This window comes from Ursus maritimus, unplaced genomic scaffold (genome assembly GCF_017311325.1).
Source record: "Ursus maritimus isolate PB19 unplaced genomic scaffold, ASM1731132v1 scaffold_1, whole genome shotgun sequence".
Lineage (NCBI taxonomy): Eukaryota > Metazoa > Chordata > Mammalia > Carnivora > Ursidae > Ursus > Ursus maritimus.
The window spans coordinates 32,641,487-32,662,644 of NW_024423343.1; the positions used below are offsets into that span (position 1 = coordinate 32,641,487).

Consider the following 21,158-nt stretch of genomic DNA (forward strand, 5'->3'; position numbering starts at 1 on the left):
AAAAGGAAACCTAGTTTTCTTAGTTGTTTCTTCTCCTTCTTTGTCAGCTTATTTTAACTTTCAGTGTCCAAGAAGTCTAGAAGCAGTGTGAAGAACTCTAAAAAGCCAGGTGGGGTTAGCTGCAGTGTTGAGCACTGATGGGGTCTCAATTGTACTTCTCTTGTGGGGGGCTGGCCCATTGATGTGTGCAGTGACTGCTCCATGCCTGGCATTAACTGGGGGTGGGGAGATGAATGCCACACGCAAAGGCCAACTCACAAAGGAGCAAGTTACCTCCAGGGACTTGATGGCTGACTGGGGTGATGAGAGTAGACACTGAAAGAATGGGAAGGGTGGGATGAATCAGAATCCCAAGGACTTGAAGGTAGATTAAGGGCTTCTGTCTTTATCTTGAGAACAAATGGAAGGTACTGAGGATTTAAGGCAGGGAAGCAAAAGGGTCAGATTAGCCTTTTGTCGAGTTTGCAGATGACCTCAGATTGGGTTTCTTACCACATCTAACCCCTCTTCCTTCTTTCTCCCAGTCATACAAACTGCTTGCCATCCACCATCTAGGAATCTCTATAACAGTGGTTCTCAACACCGCTGCACAGTTAGAATTATTTGTGGAGCTTTAAAAAGTATGATTCCCAGTCCTGACCCCCAAACCATAAAATCAGACTTTCTGGAACTAGGGCATTTTCAAGGCTTCTCTTGATTCCAATATGTAGCCAGGGCTGATGGTCACTGTTCTCCTCCAGGGCATTATCAGAAGAGCAGCTTGTTGGTAGCCAGGGTGATGTGGCAGGTAGATCAATGACTTAAGTAAAGCCTCGTGTGTCTGATGAAGTCAGCTCTTGGCCTTTGTCACCTGGATCTCTGCTGAATCTACAGCTTCATGTCAGCTACAGAGAAGGAACTGGATATGGAGAGCCCTGGAAGTCTCCCCTAGGACCAAAGTTCCTCAATATTTAGTGGCAATCAGTTCTTCCACTTTGTTATCAAATACCCAAACTGCTTTGGGAAGAGACAATTAATTATCTGCTAATTTGTTTGACGTTCTCTTCTTACTCTATGGCTTTTTACCCTGTGTGTTTCTCACTTGTTAGATTTAAGTTTGTAGCTAATGAGATAATCTGCCGTAAAAGAGCTAGAGCTGGGGCACCTGCCTAGCTCAGTTGGAAGAGCATGTGACTCTTGATTTCAGGGTTGTGAGTTCGAGCTGTACGTTGGGTGTAGAGATTGCTTTAATTAATTTAAATAAAAAAAATAAAATATATCTTTAAAAAAAGAGCTACAACTGTTAAATAGTCTTCTTTCTTTCTTTTTCTGCTTTTCAAGTTTTTATTTTTTTTAAGTTTTTTTTTTTTTTTTTTTTTATTAATCTCTAAACCCAATGTGGGCCTCAAACTCACGACTCTGGGATCAAGAGTCACACCATCCTCTTCCAAATGAGTCAGCCAGGTACCCCCTAGTTTTTATTTTAACTCCAGTTTATTAACGTACAGCATTAGTTTTAGGTGTACGAAAAAATAGGGAACCCTTCATGAATTTGTTTGTCATCCTTGTTCAGGGACCATGCTAATCTTCTCGTATCACTCCAATTTTAGCATATGTGCTGCCGATGCGAGCACAGTAATTTTCTTTCTTTTGCATTTCTCATTTTGGAGACAAAACAGATCTGGCCTTGGTGCAGTAAAAAAAAATCATCCCTAAATAAATGGAAAGGTCTTCTGAAAAATTACAACAGGAAAACCCACCTTGGTCACCCGTAAACTGCTAAGTTTTAAGAGTAGAAAAGAGATGAACTGAAAGACAAATTCCTGTTTTCAGTCCTTTTAATATAATGGGAAAATGGATTAAAAGGGAGAAACAAGCTGCTCCTTTGGAAGAATTTTAAAGGCAAGAAAGATAAACCTTCAGTCTTAACAACATGTAGCTATGAGGCTTCGGGGCAAGAAATATTCTCATTTCGCAGATGGGGAGATGGAGGGAGTCAGGGACATTGAAAGAACTTTCTGGCAGGTCCCTGTTAGAAAAAGAAGTAGTCTGAATTTGAAATTCTGTCTGTTGCTTAGAAAACTATTAAAAAAAACCCTATCATGTTTTAGATATATGAACACATGTGAGAAATGACTTATACCTAAGGTCATTCACTGCAACAGATTTGAAACAACCTAAAAGTGCTACCAATCGAGGGCTAGTCAAATAAGTTATGGTAATTCACACAATGGAATATTACGCAAGTGTGAAAAGCATCTCTTTATGAATTAACATAGAAAGAACTCCAAGATCTATTAAGTAAAAATACGTAAGACTCTGAACACTGTGTATGATATTAAAGTGTGTATAAAATATGTGTCTGTGTATTCCTGTATGTGTACTGGCTTAGGTATGTGTACTACAGGTCAGGAAGGACACACAGGAAGCTAGTAACAGTGGAACCCAGGGGGAGGGGAGCAGAACAGCTGAGAGACATACCCTTTTATACTTAAATTTCAAAGACCATCTGAATATATTTCAAATTCAAAATTGGAATTAAAAAACTGAAACTACTAACATAACAGTGTATGTCAACTATACATCAATTTAAAAAAAACCCTAAACCAGGGGCCCCCTGGGGGCTCAGTTGGTTAAGTGTCTGCCTTCAGCTCAGGTCATGATCTCAGGGTTCTGGGATTGAGCCCTGCATTGGGCTCCCTGCTCAGCGGGGAGCCTGCTTCTCCCTCTCCTTCTCCCTCTGTGGTCTCTCCCCCTCTCAAATAAATAAATAAAATCTTTTAAAAAATTAAAAACCTAAACCAAATAAAATGCAATTTGTCATTTTTAGTATGAATTTTGAAATGCAATGACTAAACCGCGTGATTGAAGCATGTAATGACACTTGATGAGTGAGTGAAACAAACCGAAGGACTGAAAATTTGATCCCAGCTTGGTTATTTCAGCCAAGTCATTTGCTTGTCATCTGTTCGTTCAGCCCAGGAACACTGATGGAGTGTTGTGTGCCAGGTTGTGTGTTCGGCATTGGGAGCACAAAGCTGAAGGATCTATTTGTAAGCCGCTCACTGACTTGTGGAGAAACAACATAAAACCTCAGCATTGCAGTGCTGTGATACACGTTGTGACAGATTACGACAGGTTTCTGCAGGACCTCACAGGAGGTGAAGCTAAATTGGTCTGGGGAAGGCTTGGTTACCAGGGGACATGGTGCTGAGTCTTGCAGAGAAGGGGAGGTAGGGTAGTTCCGGGCAGAGGAAGCGGCCTGGGCTGGTCAGGGGGTAGTGTGGTGTGGCTGCCGTGCGTGGACAGTGTGAATTAGATATGGGCCAGATCTTGCAGGTTGCAGTATGGAGTTTTAAAAAAATGGATTTGTTCTCTTTTTCTATTTATAAAAGAAATACATCTTGGATACCAGGATTTAACCAGAAGGCCAATGAGGACATGGTAAGGAATTTCAAGCAAACCAGTGAGAGGACTGAGCTGTATTTAGAAAAAGCGCTGGCAGCAGTGTGGTATTATAGGGCTGGGGGTGGGTGGGGATATTAACAAACACTTTGTAAATACAAACTGCAGCACTGAAACCAGACATGAGATGCAGTTGCCTGAGTGGCTGGGGTGCGGGTCCTGCCGTCAGACTGCCTGGGGCCCTGACTCCTACACTTCATGCCTTACAGAGCATGTGACTTACTCAAACCCTGAGCCTCAGTTTCTTCAAAGGACAGGGGCTGGGCCAGGTGGCCTGCAGTTCTCATCTCTTCTCAGAGAATCTTCCACTAGTCTTGCCCACTACCCTCATGCACAGTGCCCCATCTGAGCACGGTACTTCTAGGCCCATGGCAGGCTTTCATGAGGAGCTGCCTGGAGAATGGAGCAGCGTGGGATGCAGGGGTCAGGGAGGGGTGAGGCTCCAGTGGGCCAGCAGCCAACTACATGACCTATCTCTGCACCTCACTCTCTCCATCTGTGAAATGGGAGTAATAATATTGTACAGGCTTCTTCTTAAAAAGCTTATTTAGGAAAATACATTTGGAAATTCTGTGTAACATGCCACAATTCATGCATCTAAATGTCTAATTTCAACAGCTTCTTAATAACAGAAGAAAATCAGTATCTAGGGGCACCTGGGTGGCTCACTCGGTTAAGTGTCTGCCTTCAGCTTGGGTTGTGATCCCAGGGTCCTAAAATCAAGCCCCGTATCAGGATCCTGCTCATTGAGGAGTCTGCTTCTCCCTCTCCTTCTGCTTCTGCCTCTCCCCCTTCCCCTACCCACTGCTCGCACTCTCTCTCGCTCTAAATAAATAAATAAAATCTTAAAAAAAAAAAAGAGAAAATCAGTGTCTTATTTAAGAGTTTCAACTTCCAGGTAGTACAACTTTTCTTGTATATTATAAATATCTTGCACGTTTTCTTTAGTAAAGAAAACTGATTTATGAAAATCATAAGGCATCTTGTATTACTAAGATTAAAATATATTATTAAATCTCTGCTCCTCTCCTAGGTTCTGAGGCCAAAACAAAGATGTACAATTAAATCCTTCTCAGAAACAGAGTAGACTGACTTTGTCAAGATCAGGTATTGTGGGTGTTGTGGCTTTGAATCCTAGCGCCCTCTGCTGGCAGCCATGTCACCAATCATAGGCTCATTCCACCAGCCCTGCTTCTTCATCCGTACAGCGGGGATGGGCACACTCACCAGGAAGGGGGTGGGAAAATTAAGTTCTAATATGGGCCTGGTCCTAAGCAGGAATCAATGAATGTTTGTTCCTTTCTCCTTTGTGAGTTGAATCTTTTGTAAATGTGAACATTCTTTCAAGATTATTTCATGTAATTCTTGCCTCACTGTTGAGAAGCAGGTATGGAGGTCCCAGTATTACTATTTTCATTTTACTAAAGAGGAAGCACAGTCCCAGAGGTGTTACAAGGTCACTCTTTAGGGGTTTTCAGTGAGGCTTTATGGCAGATGGTTGAAAACATGGGCTCTGGAGCTGGGCTGTCTTTATCTTATTTCTGTCATTTCTTACCAATGGTAGGACATTTGGGGAGTTACTTAACCTCTCAATGCCTTAGCTCTCTCATCTCTAAAATGGGCTAATGTTATCTATTTCTTCGGTTCGTTTTGTGAATTAAAGGAGTTCTTGCACGTAAAATTTAGAACAGTCTGGCGCAGAGTAAGCGCTCAGTAACGTCAGCAATTATGATTATTTGCATCTTTTTCCATTCCCCTTTTCTGCCTCAATATTTTTATCTCCAACTCTCGAACCCTGAAATGTGCAATGCTTCCTACATGCACCAGGAAAAAAAGAATGAAATGCCCTGTGGATAGGCAGGAAATGCACAAATGACATGTGTAGAATGAGCTGGTTTCTATAAAGCTTCAGATGCTGAGGACAGGACTTTCTCTGTTTGAATTCACCATTCTTTTCTACACAAGCCCTGAGATTAAGTCCTTTTCTACAATACTTAAGGATTTCCTAAGAATCTAGGAGCTACCATATCAAGAAGGGGAAGGTTTACCTACGGAGAGCTTTTAACATTGAACATTCTCAAGAAAGGGTGTGATCTTTTGGGTAAGGACAGTCTGGGAGTCTGAAAGCCTAGTGTGTGCTCTGTGAGCCCCTGCAGAAGCAGGCTGAGTTATAGTTTCTGTGAGTCTTACAACGGGTGGACTGGAAAGTGGGCCTTAGGGGTGACAATGCCTTCCCCTCTGTAACACGGTGCCAACATTGCTGAACAGAAAGTGTAATTCAAATCATTGTGGACACTAAATACACAAAAAATAATTGTAAAATTCTACAATCTGAAATCTGTAGTTCCTAGAAGCTCCATAAATATATTTATCTCATTTCCATAGTAATTATCACCTTTGGACATACTATACATGTTGCCTAGGGCAGAACAAGGATCCTGTTCTCTTTTGTTTGCTGATATATTCCAAATGCCCAGAAAGGGCCAGACACATAGTAGGTAGCAGATGCTCACTATGGATTGAATGAGTAGTGATGATGTTGATGATATCCCATCCCGGGAAGTACTAACCATAATTCTTTAGGCCCTAAGGGGAGAACTAAACTGATGCTAAGAAAAAAAGAATGGTTTCATTAGTATAAGTATTTGGGACTGAATGGTCTTCCTCCAAAATTAATATATCGAAGTCCACCACCAGTACCTCAGAATGCGATTGTACTTGGAGATATGGTCTTTAAAAATTTAAATTGAGGTGGGCTCATCATTGGTGGGGGCTCTAATCCAATATGACTGGTGTCTTATAAGAAGAGGTGATTAGGACACAGACACACACAGAGGGAAGACCATGTGAAGACACAGAGAGAAGACGGCTATCTACAAGCCAAGGAGAAAGGCCTCAGAAGAAACCAACCCTGCCAATACCTAGATCTCAGACTTCTGGCTTCCAGAATTGTGAGAAAATAAATTTCAGTTAAGCCACCCAGTCTGTGGTACTTTGTTCGGTGGCCCTAGCAAACTCATATAATGCATAATGAATTAAAGTAATTAGTTTGAATATGTAGCAATTTTTTTTTTTCTTGTCCAGAATCATTCTCTCTTACTGTGGTTATAAGGACCCTCTTTGGGGTGCCTGGATGGCTCAGTTGTTAAGCGTCTGCCTTCGGCTCAGGGCGTGATCCCGGGAGTTCTGGGATCGAGCCCCGTATCAGGCTCCTCTGCTGGAGCCTGCTTCTTCCTCTCCCATTCCCCCTGCTTGTGTTCCCCCTCTCAATGGCTCTCTCTCTCTGTCAAATAAATAAATAAAATTAAAAAAAAAAAAAAAAAAAGGACCCTCTTTTTCCTTTTTGAGACACTCCTCCCCTCCCCACCTTTAATCCCTGTGACTTCAGGCTGGGCCATTAGTGTATTCCAATTTCCTGGCCACAGTGATTTATTTGGGTGTGGGTATGTGACCCAAGTTGGGCCAATGAGATTTAGTTCCAGAATGATCCAGGAAAGAAAAGTCAGTGATCATCTCATTACATGGGGAAAGAGCTTATCCCAGAGGAAACAGAGGAACGCAGAGCCAGCCATTGAGTGAGATAGACTGGGGACAGATACATGACTCTTCATTGAAGCCCCACACAGCAGAGCTGGGATTGGAGTAGCCCAGAGAAGATGTAACCTGAGAACTCTGTATTAGCTGAGGTTAGGAGGGTGACCCTCATGACCTCCCAAGTCTCTGACAGTTTACAGCATCAGATAGTGCCACCATCCTGAACCCTGCATGTATTTGGTTTCTTCTCCACTGTTTCTGTCTTTCCTAGTCACTTCTTATCAAGGGCCTGGGATGTTGGTCTCTAGGATTGTACAAAGGATCGGAGATCCTTCAATGCCAAGCCTTACTTGTTTCCTGATTAGTTTCTTTTACTCCCTGATCATTTATTTCCAGTTCATTCAGTTCTTAGGGGGCAAAGAATGGGTAAGAAGAGGACCCTAGGCCAAAGGCTGTTGGATAAAAAGGGGACCAATTTACGGGGCCTTCAGTGAGCACCTCGCCTGTGCCAGGCGCTGTGTTAGATGCTGGGGCAGGAGACAGTATTGCAATGGTGGACAAATGACATCCACACCGTTGGAACTCGCAGTACCCGTAACTGGTATGAAGCTGAGTTTAGGAGAATAATGAACTCTTAGAGAACAGAAAATAAGGTCAGACATTCAAAGAGGATATGCAGCTGACTTGTAAATAGTTACCAAGAATCAATCTTCTCCTCCAGTCAGAATACCAGCTCTACTCAGTTATGGTGATAAAAAAGTAACAATTATTTTAGCTACTGTCAAGATAAAATGAATTATATTTGCTTGTTTTATGAGGTAGTTCAAGGTTATCCTTTCTCCTCTCTTTTCTCTGTCCCCCACCACCCAAACCAGATATCCAACCGATCTGTCCCGATGGCTGGCTGTGATTACCGTCCTAATTTGTTCTGCCTTCATCTGCTACAAACTGCCTATGTTCTGTCCCTTCTGATAAAGCAGGAACTCTGAGGGACTTCTGAAGCTGTTTTTGTACCATGCAGAAATGTATTAACTGGAATGCCTGTGTATGTGTCTATAAAACCCCTCGTCTTCTCAGTGTGAGATCACCTTCAGGAACGGCGTCATGTCGATGTGCAGCTTGCGCGTGTAAAATTCTTTTCTGTTTGAACATATCAGCCCTTTATTTATACAACTTTGAGGCTCTCCTGTCTTCTGAGCTGCTGCCTCCAAGGACTGCTGGGCTCCCTGTGAAGAGAAGCAGAAAGCTCAACTTTCATAGGAATGATATACAGTGCGACAAGAGCTAGTCTAAATCCCCAAATATTTATAGAAAGTAATTTTTCATCGTTGGAACACTAGTCATAACACCTATTTTTACCATCGAAGACACAGGGGGCCCAGATGTATAGAGGATAATCCAAGACTGGTTATTAATTCATAGCTGGGGTCAGTATAATGGGAAAGGGGATAAAAGGACCTTCCTGTGTCTCGCGGTTGTAATCATTTTATTTAATTCTCACAACAACCCTGTTCTTGTTATTCCCATTTCACAGATGAGGAACCAGAGGCTCTGGGAGTTACTTAACGTAACTTGCTCAAAGCCATACAGCTGGTAAATGGCAGAGCTGAAATCACCATCTGCCCCAGACTCCTTTTTTAATGAGATCTTTTCAATACTTCTATGGCTTCCACAAATGGTTTTCTTTTTTTTTTTTTAAGATTTTATTTATTTATGTGACAGAGAGACAGCCAGCAAGAGAGGGAACACAAGAAGGGGGAGTGGGAGAGGAAGAAGCAGGCTCCCAGTGGAGGAGCCTGATGTGGGGCTCGATCCCAGAACGCCAGGATCATGCCCTGAGCCGAAGGCAGACGCTTAACGACTGCGCTACCCAGGCGCCCCCACAAATGGTTTTCAAATCTACCTTGCAGATAAAGTTATAGCAAGATTCCAGTTTATTTGCAAGCTTAGAATGTGTTTGATGTGTTAGGAGGAGTGATTTGAATGAATCTAGCAAGAGGGAAGGAAGAATGGGAGGCCCTGTGGCCTCTTCAGTCTCTTGGGCCATGCTCTCTCCTGTTACCACAACAGGCAAATGATGTCATGAGTCAGAGCACAATGAAGTTTGATCTGAAGTTGCTTTCTAGCCCATGCTCCATACTGTAAGCTGGGCGATCTTTCCAAGATGCAAAGGGGACCATACCAGTCCTCTCCTCTGCTTAAAATATTAAAAGGCCCTTGCTCTCAGCATGAAGGCCAACTCACTTAAAAGACCCTTCTTGCTTGGCTCTGGACCATCTCTCCTGCCTCATTCTGTCATTCAACAAATATTTATTGAGTGCCTTTTCTATGCCCAGTAGCGCAGATACGACAGTGCAAGAAGCAGACAGAAGTCTCCACCCTAGTGAAAACGGCACATACATTCCATTGGGAGGGAAGAGATAACAAGCTAGTGCAACATAAGTTATGTCTGCCAGTGATTTACGATATGAAGAAAAATAAAGCAGAGAGGGGAGTAAGGAGTAGTTGAGGAGAGCAGTCGAAGCTGCAATTTTAAGCAGGGTACTCGGGGAAGGCTCCACAAGAAAATGATGTTTGAGGGGCGCCTGGGTGGCTCAGTCAGTTAAGCATTTGCCTTTGGCTCGGGCTGTGATCCCGGGGTCCTGGGATTGAGCTCCACATCCAGCTCTCTGCTCGGTGGGGAACCTGCCTCTCCCTCTCCCTCTGCCTGCCCCTTTGCTTACTATAAAATAAAATCTTAAAAAAAGGGGGGGGGTGTTTGAGCAAAGCTCTGAAGAAGGCCAGGGCAGGTTCTGTGGGGTTTTCTGCAGGCACAATTTCCCTCCCTGTGGGAATAGCAAGTGTGAAGAGCTACCGCCAACACTGACCTTTCTGTTCCTGAAGCAATGCCCTTCCCTTTCCTGGCAACACACACCTCCCTTCAAATTCTTCCTTATTCTTCAGGTCTGGGCCTTTCATGAGATCCCACAGCACTGACACTTCCCCCATTGCCCACAAGGGTGCTCATGCTGTGCAGCCAATTCGCCCCCCACTAGACTATAAGCTCCATGAGGGCAGGAACCATGACTGTGCTGTTCCCAGGTAGCAGCAGTGCCTGGTACAGGGTCTGGAAACAAACACGCACTTGATAGTATTTGCTGAACAGAAGAGTAACAATCACATTGGGGCAAGCTATGTGTTATGGCCCAAATCAGTTGCAACGCGGAAGGCTGGTGAAGACGTCTCTACAGGAAGTATGTGCTGACCTCCAAGGCCTGTCCTCTGCATAGCCCTGGCTCCTCATTTCCAAAGAGCAAAGTTATTTGTTATTTTTCAGGGCTGATTTGCTGGGGTCACTAGTATGCCATGAGATCACCGTGGGTGTGGATTTGATCATTTCCATATTTTCTAGGAGACTAAATCTCAGATGTCTGTCTCTCTGGGCCATTATAAACTCCCCCTCCTATAACATTTATATTAAAGTATTAATGATGAATTAACAGTTGGGTCCCCACAAACAGCCATCATTTTGATGAACACCTCCACCCATTTCCTTTGTTTTGAAATGTGGCTAGAGATAAAGACTTTTCTGGACAAATACATATCCAATTTTTTGTCATCTCAGTCATATATCTGATTAGCTCCTCAGAGTGAGACAGCCTCTCCCAGTTTCTAGATCAAATGAAAACATTTGGTCCAAGCTAGAATCAGACAAAAAGTTGAAGCTTTCTAGCTTCTAAAATCATGCATGAATCACTGGGTGCAATAACAGAAATCAGACAATAATGATTTGAGGGAAATTTCTCCATTATCTTCAAGGGAAGATTTTGTGTTAGCCCAGAGGACAAAAGCATAGTCACAGCCAGTTCCAATGGCTAGAATTACTTTAACTCCTTATGTGAGGCTCAGATTGAAGAGTGGTAAGTTGAGAGGCTTTGAGAAAAGTCTCTCCAAATCATCTGACCTGTAAATCTTTTCTGTTTTTCTTAAGTGGTCTCCATGCCCAGCGTGGAGCCCAACATGGGGCTTGAACTCACGACCTTGAGATCAAGACCTGGGCTGAGATCAAAAGTCTGACACTTAACTGACTGAGCCACCCAGGTGCCCCCAAGCCTGTAAATCTTTTGATAAAACAATTCTTTTGACTATATGGCTCATCTCCTTAACTTTAGGGGCCATGAATTCTAGCTTGATGGAATGTCTTCTGTGAAGGCTCTATAGTCACTGGAATGTGAAGAACTATTTTTGCTTATTACATTCAAGTGTTCTAACAAATAAATGATAGTGAAAGGGGCTTGGGAGATGGGAGGAAAGAACAGATTAAATATATAAAGAGGATTCTGGGAGGTGGTGAGGAGAAATAAGTCAGAAAGTTAAAACCAGGCAGGAAAGCCATGCGTTGGGATGGGTTTGCATTTATTCATTAAGCTGATATTTATTCGGTGATATTGTATGTGTCAGACAAGCAAACATGTACATAACCAGGATGATTTTAGATAGTGATCAGTCTATGAAGACGATGGAATGGGATAGGATGGAGGTTGATGCAGAAGGGTGGGACTTGCCTTTGGGTGATGAGAGAAGACCTTTCCAAGATGACTGGAGCAGAGAGCTGGGTGACAAGAAGGAGTCAACCTTGGAAGCCTCTCTCTATCTTTAGCCATCAGGGTAGCCTGTATCTGATTATTCTGAGGTAAAACCAGGCAGGGGTTCTCTGAAAAGCAAAGTGGAATTCCTGATTCCTAGGCCTGTTCTGACTGGCCCTCTGGGTTCCATCCCTGATCCTGCAAGGCACCTTCTGTTTTCTGGGTGGGAGAGCCATCATAATTGACACTTGCAACTCTTGGGCTATTTTGAGAGCAAAGAGAGCAGAATAAATAGTAAACAGGAGCCAAGGTATCTGAAGATGCAAAAGGGGGAAGAAAGCACAAGGATAGACAGAAGGGAAGGAAAATGGGGGAATTAGTAGAAAGCAGAGATGCCTGAAGCTTTTTCGTTTCTTCTTCTGTGCAGGCTTCAGTGGGAATGATTACAAAACTGGTGGAAGGGTGAAATGTTTAGCAGAAAATCAAAACCCACCTATACTGTATTGTAACCAATATTTTCATGTTCTGCTAAAAACACCTGGAAGCCTTTCTCTTCAGTAAATGAAACAATAAAGATTAATGAGTTAATTTGGTAAAGCTGATTTGAATTGCACAGAAGGTGTTGCGTAAGCACTTGGCATTTAAAAAGTTATCTGACATTTAAAAGGAGATGGCTGTTAATGAATTCAAGAGCTAATCTTATACTCTGACAGAGAGAGCCATGGAAAATCCAGGATTATTATCTTGCTGTAAGCATGATGTGATTTAGTTGAAAGCCAGAACAAAAGAGAGCTATGGGCTGTAATACAAATACCCATATGCACACATATATAATGTAGAAAAACTTAGGATGTCCATTACATAAACACCATTTCCTTTCTTACTCCTATAATATCTGAGCCACAAACTTAAAGAAAAGCCCTTCTCTCAGGCAATTTTTCCTCCTCCTTTCAGCTTGTGTATTTTGAAGCATCACCACCATGGGTTGGCTCTACAGTCACTGGAACGTCTTACCTGAGAAAGAAAAGCAGATTCTAAACTCAGTCAGCTAGATCTCCACCCATGGGTCCCACAGAGCCACCAAAGATACAGATCTGTCCTGCAGGCATCTCTCAGACCCTCCTCTTTACTTCTCCCACTCCTTTCTAATTGGGGTTCCCCATCTCTGTAGCTGTGGCTTAATGGCTCCAAGAAGAGCTATTGTCCCTCATTAAGGAGCCTGCAACACTCTCGCTGTCTAACTGCCTCCCACGCAGCTCACAACTTCATTCTGCCTGAGAGAAAGCTGCCAAGAGTCTCTGGGAACCTGTGGGCAAGCTGAGCTGGAGGAAGAAAACAGAAGGAAGGAGGGCCTTTGTAGCCAAGATCTGAAATGTGCTGGGGCACACACCCCATCATTATCTTAATGCATGGAGAGCAGGGTCGGGAGGCTTTTGCTGAAACCCTTATGTGGTCTATCAAGTTGTCACATCAAACCTCTATGCACGCAGGGCATTTGTCCCCTCCTGTGAGCAAACAAAAGGGAAAGAGCCAGTCTCTCCTTTGGACCACCAGGCCCCCCCTCCTTGGCTGAGAGTCGATCCCTCCACTTTCCTGGGGGTTGGGGGGACTCTGAATCCCAGCGGGGATGGACAGATCTGAGAGATTTAGTCACGGGGGGTGGGGAGGGGTGAGGAGGGCTAGGATTCTGAGCTTCCCCCTCACCATGCTCCCTGCTGGGTGGGTGGGGACCAAATCCTGGATAGGGCCGTTCCTGCCAGGGAGCCATGGGCTGAAGGGTCTGGCCAGTTCCCCAGCACTTGGTCTTCTCAGGCCCTGTTATTTCTTGCCTGTGGAACTAAAAGTGGGCAGTGGGAATGGGGACATAGTGGGAGCTGAGAGGGGAATAGAGCCCTGAGGAGTTCCCTATGACTGGGCTGCTTGGGAAGGGATCTGAGTGGGCCAGGGGCTTTGTATACACTATCAACTCGGGGGGGGGGGGGATCCGGCCTGTGTAAGGTCAGTGACCCCAACCAGTCCTAAGTCCCCCTTTGAGAACTTGTCTCTGTCTAGGTTCCCTTGGCCTGGAGGAGCAGAAGACCTCTAGTCTTTAGGAAGCCAGACAGAACACCAGGATCTAATTCAATAACCTGGTCTGCCTGCAAGGCCTCTTTCTGAGGAGAAAGGACCCCAAACCATGGTGTAGTTCCACTTATCACAAGTGTGCTCAGGGGTCCATGTGCCTGTCACCTGGGTTCATCCTGTTCAACTTGGCCCCTGCCTTCCTGGCCCACTTTTTGTGTTCTTTTGTTTTTGTTTTGTTTTGTTTTTTTAAAGATTTTATTTATTTGACAGAGATGGAGACAGCCAGCGAGAGAGGGGACACAAGCAGGGGGAGTGGGAGAGGAAGAAGCAGGCTCATAGCGGAAGAGCCTGATGTGGGACTCGATCCCAGATCACCGGGATCGCGCCCTGAGCCGAAGGCAGATGCTTAACCGCTGTGCCACCCAGGCGCCCCCACTTTTTGTGTTCTAAAGGCAATTTGGTGCTGGTGAGATGGGCTGAGGGCATGGTTTTGGGAAGGGCTCTGAAAGAAGGCATGGCAGACAGACAGTTTGGTTGGAAGCCAGAAGAGCCTTCTCATTTCCCCTCCAGGCACAAATTTCGGTCTCCATCTACTTTTTTATGCCGCAACTCTACAAAAGGAGATTTTACATCCTCCTGTGTGTTTAGCAAATTAGCCCCAATAGCTAGCAAACATAGATTAGGAAGAGAAACACTGCAATCTCCAGTCTTAGCTTTTGTGAGAGAGACTCATTTAGGGACTTTTGCCATGTCATTAAGCTTTTTGTGCCTCAGTTTCCCTACTATACAATGGGGCCAACCAACTGCAGTGTTCCCCTCAGGGAGCATTTGAATAATGAAACTCAGGACACTAATTCTACTATCTGGAAGTAAATCTTATCCATGAGTTCTAATTGATATTGTCTTCAGTTTAATTAAGTGCTTTGTTGACACAACAGAATCATTGTTTATCTGGTTTATCAGGAGCTGGAGGAGAGAAATTTTAAGCCAAAATAGTGATCTCTTTTGCCCCAGGGGAGGTAGAAACTAGCTTTTTCTGTGAGGGGGTGTCTGGCTGTTTTCAGGATGGAACTTTGCCTGTGTTTGAGAGATGACGCATTCTATTTTAGACCGGGAGATGAGAGGTGGTGGGGTGCAGGGTGGGAAATCTGAACAAGTCCCTACCTCCTTCTAACCCAACACTTTAAGCCAAAACTGTGTGACTTCCTTGTTATCGCTGGGTCTGGTGTGACTTCTCCTATCTGACAGCCAACTGAGAGACAGGGAATCTCAACTTGCAAACTGATTCCACTGTAAAAGGTCATTTAAAATCAGTCAATTTTCACTAGAAAAAGAAATGATACCCATGTTGCTTTGATTCCCACACTGGCCCATAAAAGTTTATCTAACCCATAATTTAGCTGGACTAAAAAAGCTGAACTAGCCGTGGTAGTGCTGGGACAGCAGAGGGCTGGAAGGAGAGAAACAAAGATCTCCTTTCCCTTTCTTTCCCCGCCCCCTTCCTTTCCTTTGGGCCTTCCTGTCCTCTGACCTCTAAGTTTTCTTGGGCAGTCCTGTGCTGGATGGAAGGGAGGGGCACTGCATCTGGTAGGAGGAGGTAGTCAGTGCTCCTGACTCCAAAATTCTCTGCCTCCCCCGTGTCCCAGGCCTTCAACTGTGCTTCCTTAGGTGCAGGACAGAAAACAATTAAAAAAAAAAAAAATTCACAATGAGATATGAGAAGCCCAAAGGAATCTCTAATAGGTAGAAATGTAAGCAGTGAAACAAAATCCAGACAGCATGGAGGGTATTTGGTTGGGGGGACAGTTGGGCTTGGGAGTTGGGGGTGGGTAGAGTGGGGGATGGGGATAATGGTAGGTAGACTGGCTCACAATCCTTTAAATTATTCCTACTTTTCAAGCTTCTCCTTTCCCACATCTGACTGTTTCGATTGTATACAAGCTCCAGGTTCTGTTTTGTAATGGCTTTCAAGCAGAGAGCAGGGGAATAGAATACTTTACTATTGTAATTTATTAGGATGGCTTAGTGACAAACATTGTGCTAATCCCTTTCCATATGTTGTTTCATCTAATTCTTGTCATGACCCCCATGAGGGACATGTTATTATCCTTCACAGTTGAGGACACTGGGCCTCAGAGAGGGTAAATAAACTGCCTGAAATCACACAACCAATTGGGAAGAAGCCGGGATCTAATGCAACTTCGTGGGATTCCCAAACCAGCAGACCTCTTTGCAAGTGCAGGTCACAGGCTGAATGGGAGTCTGTCGTGACATCTGTTTCCTCATCTGTAAAATGGGGATAATAACTGTACCTACTTCATAGAGATACTGTAAGGATTAAGGGAGATAATCAATGCTGTACATAGTAAACCTCAAAAACACCGGCTGTTATTGTTATTTAAAAAGACCCTCTCAAGACAATGGGGAGATAATTGTTGATACTTATAATAAAATGGAGGTTCATTATACTATTCTTTCTACTTTTACGTGTGTTTGAAATTTTCCATAAAAAAAAGAAAAAAAGAAAAAGAGATCAACTAGGCACCTATCATATGTCTGGTTGGAACTAGCAGCAGATAGATCAATAAATACAGACTTCCTAGAATAAATGATAGAGTGAAAATTCAAAAAATAAAAGCCTTCGTTTTGTAATTGAAAACAAACCCCTCTCAGTAAATTATTCTTAAATTGTCAATGGAGTTTGGGGCTGACAAAGTAATCCTGTGGGTGAGGTTGAACCAGAAGTTAAGTTTGCTTAGATCTTCAAAAAACCTTTGAATCAAGCTCCTTGACCAAAATTATTTACAAAGCCAGGAGGAAGAAAGGGGAAAGGGGAGGAGAGGGGAAGAGGAGAGAGAGGGGACCCGCATGGAACCTGGCGAAATTCTGTGCCATGCCTTTGGAAATGAAAAACAAAAGTGGGGAGTAAAGCCTACTTATCTGGAAGGGGAGATGCAGACAGTTAATTCTCTTAGGAATCAGTAATAGGCCCAATCTTACTTATCAGCCTCAAAAAGATCAAGAAGGATGCCTAGTGACATCTCTGATCTGCACATGACCCAGAGAGTGAAATATCAAATTGTGCCAACCAACAGTAGGAAGTATCTGGAGATTGTGTGAGTTGTTAGAAAAATGTCAGCTGAACTTCCATAACATTATTACTGGAAATAAAACAAATGCAATCCTCCAAATCCTATTTGGAGGATTACAGCTTTTCTATGCAGAACATGGTCCTTAATGTCAACTTAAGATTAATTTGTCAATTTTTTTTCCAGTAGCTACCATGTGCCAAGAACTGTGCTAAATACAAGGATACAAAGGTGAATAAGGCAAAATGGGGGTGGGGGGTGGGTGGAGTCTGTCTTTAAAGATTAATAGCTTGTTCTTTCAGATAACTGCCAAAAAATTAAACAGAAGGCAGGGTATGCCTCAGCAGGACACTGAAACAAAAGGTTACCTTTGTACCCTTTTGTACAAAAACTTAGTGTGTCTACAGGTGGGTTTTTGTGTGTATGTCATTGTTGGGTTTTTTTTTTTGTCCTGCAAGAGGAAGGCTGAAAGGGGATATGAACACCATCTGTGAAACCACCAAGGAAACAGATGGGGTAAACATAGGTTTATTCAACCTAAATCCTGGTGTGCTAGAATTACAGGCTACTCTTTGAAATCCCAAAGAGGTAAATTTAGGACACCTAAGATCAAATATGAATTCATACTCTTAAAAACTCATGAAACCTGAACCTAAGAGATAATATAGGTTGAAATAGAAGTGGCTTTGTGAAATGGGAAAAAGGGACATAATTCCAGTTTAACAGGATTTTTAGAACACCACCAAAGTTCTAATCCCCACAAAGGAACAAAACAAAACCCAGGATAAAGCATGTGAGAAAGGATGTTTGCTTTCCTTAACAAAGGGAGAAAATTGACAATAACTGGTGAGATAGTTTCTTTCTTATTTTAAACAAAGAGATGCAGTGATTCTTGGGAAATCTAATTAAGATTTGAGCATGTACTTTGAAACTCTTTACTGACAATTTCTCTGCCCTGACAGCTCTATAAACCAGTGGGCTAAGGACCCTTCTTGGTCCAGGCTTACATGGATGGATCTGGGTGCACAAGAGTTTCATAATTTGAGATCCAAACTTTTCAGAAAAACAGGCAAATTCATTGTCCCTCAAAGTCTAGGGTCAGAGGGATAAAATGCTGAAAAGAGGTTGAGATCTTTCAAAGGAGAATTCTGGTGGCCCTATCGCAACAATTTAATAAAAACTTAATAATTTTAACTAACAGCGGTTAAAAAACAATGACACTATAGTGTTGACCCTTGTTTAGCTTGCTGTATACTTGTTTACTGTGATTCCTAGATCATTTTAAGCCAGACTTGAATAAAACCAGTTCTCCACTTGATTCATTTTCCCTTCTTACAGGGAGAATTTTGGAAAAAGAAAAAAAAAAAAAAAGAAAGAAAGAAAGAAAGAAAGAAAGAAAGAAAGAAAGAAAAGCAGTGAAAAACAAGAAGACAAACTAAAACCAAAACCTCAAGTCAACACAGCCCTAATTTCAAATCAGCATGACTGCACTGTTTTGCATGCATAATTTGCAGGTCTTTTCCTCATAGATACATTTATTATGTTTTTACATGGCTGCAGTTCTAGTTAACATCACTTTGATTTCCATTTTTAAAATGTAATTGGTAGTTCTCAACTGGGAGTGATTTTTTCCCCTCAGGGGACATTTGGCAAGGTCTGGAGACTTTTGTGTGTGTGTGTGTGTGTGTGTCACAACTGGGGGGCTGTGCTACTGTCATCTACTGGGTAAAGGCTAGGGACGCCGCTCAACATCCTGCAGCACACGGAGAGCTCCCCACGACAAAGACTATCTGGCACAAAATGTTGATGGTGTGGAGGCTGAGAAACTATGGGCATTAAATCACAGTTTCTAGTAGGAACAAGCATCATTTTTTAATGAATGAATTAACCCTCTCACTGAGAGGGATATGTCATAATTAAGGTGATCATTTCTCTGATGTTGGACTATTAGGCTGTTTCCAATTTTTCCTTATTATAGATAATGCCGCAGTGGACATCTTCGCTCACTTTTTTCAGCTGAATTATTTTCTTACAATAAATTCCTAGGAGTCAGAAATACTGAACAAATGAGTAGCAATATTTTTTCATGCTTCACAAGTTATATTGTCATTTTGCTTTACAACTGGATTAAACCAAATTACAACCTACCAGAAGTGTATATAACTGTACCAGTTTCACCAAAACACGGCAGTACTGGGTGTTACCATTAAAAAAAAAAAGTGAGAGGAGGTATACATCTCAAATATAAAATGATGCCTTCAGTTTGCCTCAATCTGCATTCAAATTGCCCCTCAGGATAAATATTTTTCCATCCTTGTTTTCTATTGCTATTATTTTTTATATAAATTGTTTGTCTTTTACTTATTTTTCCTAACTCGTTCTCACTGTTTTTCCTTTAAAATTGTATGTACTCTTTATCGAGCATAGATAGCAATGCTGTCATAGTTAACCCTATTTTTTTAAAACTTTTTTTTTTTAACTTTTGCTTTTTCTGCTCCCACATCATAGATATGTTAACGTTTCCTGCTGGAATTTTCATTTACAATTTTAATACTCTTTTTAGGTGCTGGTCACCTCACCCAACCTGCAGCCTCTGCACGGAGAGGCCCTGGGGAAGAGGAGAAGCTTCTCTAGCGATTGATGTCAGCCACCGAGGTTAAGAGCAGTCCTTGGTCGCTGACGGTACGCGGGAACTAATTTCTCTTAATCAAATGAAAGGCCCGAGGAGGACCCACAAGGCAGAAAGGAAACTATCTGTGAAGGAGAATACCAAATTCTGTGAGGAGTTTGAAGGACCTGCATTAAAAAAAGGGCATCCTACCTTTAGGACTTCAGAACTGGCAAAGCTCCATATGCAGCTATTAATATGCAAAAAATGCCTTCATAAATACTTGATTCTGTTCACAGTGGGGAGGCAGTTCATTTGAAAGAGGAAATGGGAGCTTGTCTCCTTTTTCTTTTTTCACTGCTCTTTTCATCTGCACATTTTGCCCTTGTAGTTTCTTCCCCCTCTTTCGGCGACTTAACCCCCTCCTTCAACTCCCAGGAAGTTGTCGAAGTCGTGGCTACTCCCATTTCTATTTGCGGATTTGCCTCGAGGCCCTGATCCTCGGCCAGGTGTAGAGGGGGCGCCTCAGGAGCCAGTCGCCGGGTTTGGCACCGGCGTTGGGGTTGGGGGGGAGAGGCTGGAGCTGGGTCCTTCCGGCTCTCTTCCGCCGCGCCGGCCGCCGGCGAGGAGACGCGCCGCCGCCGTTTCAAATCCAGCCGCTAGGGGGCACCCGGAGGCAGTCTCCGGCTCCCGGGGGCCCGATCCTCGAGCCCGGTCACGTCTGGCTTTCTCTCTCTCCCCCGTCAGAAATTGTTTTCCAAGTCCACGTCTGTAACTTCTCGTGAAAGCACGGTGACGCCCAAATATTCCACCTTTGGGGTGTGTGTGTGTTTTGTTTTTTGTCTTTCCTGGCAGCTAGCGCAATGATAAAAAGTAAAAGTTGTTTATGTGACCGAACTCCTAATATGGTCATACACCCCCGTGAGGGGAGGGAGAGGGTGGGTTAATGAGGAATTAATGGAAAGGAAAGAAAAGTAGAAAGTGCTGATGCTGATAAACATAAATTTTGTGTGCTACCCTAGCCTGCTTCAGAGTGGGAAGGCAACCCTGCAAGGAATCCGCGGGATTTGCCAGCGGCCCATCAAGGTACGTAACTGAAATCTGCTGGGCAGAAATTTGTTTCTAAATCCTTTCCAGATGCTTTATAGTAAACATGAAATTAGTCATTTACATGGAGTAGGTTGAGGAAGTAGTTAAAATTGAAGTCAGTGATTAATCTAATAAAGGGCCATTGGCCTCAAGAAGTAAGGGGTGGGGGCGGCATGGGAGCCATCTCCCCTTCCTTAGCCCTACCCCCATTTTCTCTGTGTTTAGGGCCTGGTGGGGCTCCCTAGCCGTTTCCTCAAATGGCTTTCCTTTGAGGGGCTACTTCTAAAGGGAGTAAGAGTTCTGTGACTTGAACAAACCCACCGGTTCTGTGGGGAGCAACGGCCCTGCTTTCACGACGGAGGCACATGGAGCTCTCAGAGTTAGCTGGTTGGCTGCAGCTTCACAGGGGAAACCCAGGATTAGAGTTTAAGACCCTCGGTCTGTGTTCCTCTTTCTGACTGCAAGGTTAATAATTCAGTCTAGGGCTTAATCTGACGTGACTGAGCCACTCTTCTATTGCAGGTGATACTAGGTCTCCTGAAATACAGCTGCGGGAGCTGTGTGAATTTGGAGTGTGTTTAGGGTATGTGAGGCATCCTCAAGGCCTTTGGAATTGTGAACTTCTCAAAATATAGCATAGTTATATTTTCCTTAGTCACAGACTCTCTTAAAAAAGAAAACCTCCTAGATCCCTTATAAAGGCTGTCTTCAAAGCAGGCATGTAAAAAAAAAAAAAAAGAAAAGAAAGAAAGAAAGAAATGCAAA

The 21,158-nt window shown here is 43.3% G+C and overlaps 1 protein-coding gene and 1 non-coding gene across 2 annotated transcripts in view; both read right to left on the bottom strand.

The window, feature by feature from the left end:
* KIAA2012 (KIAA2012 ortholog) overlaps positions 1-21,158 on the bottom strand; it is a 98,532-nt gene that overhangs the window by 24,413 nt on the left and 52,961 nt on the right. The window contains exon 14 of the mRNA XM_040641895.1: positions 8,067-8,204. Within this exon, the coding sequence (XP_040497829.1) occupies positions 8,067-8,204 (138 nt within the window). The remainder of the gene's footprint in view (positions 1-8,066; positions 8,205-21,158) is intronic.
* LOC121100002 lies at positions 1,508-1,613 on the bottom strand. The gene has a single exon (XR_005831736.1). It is a non-coding gene; the product is annotated as a U6 spliceosomal RNA (small nuclear RNA).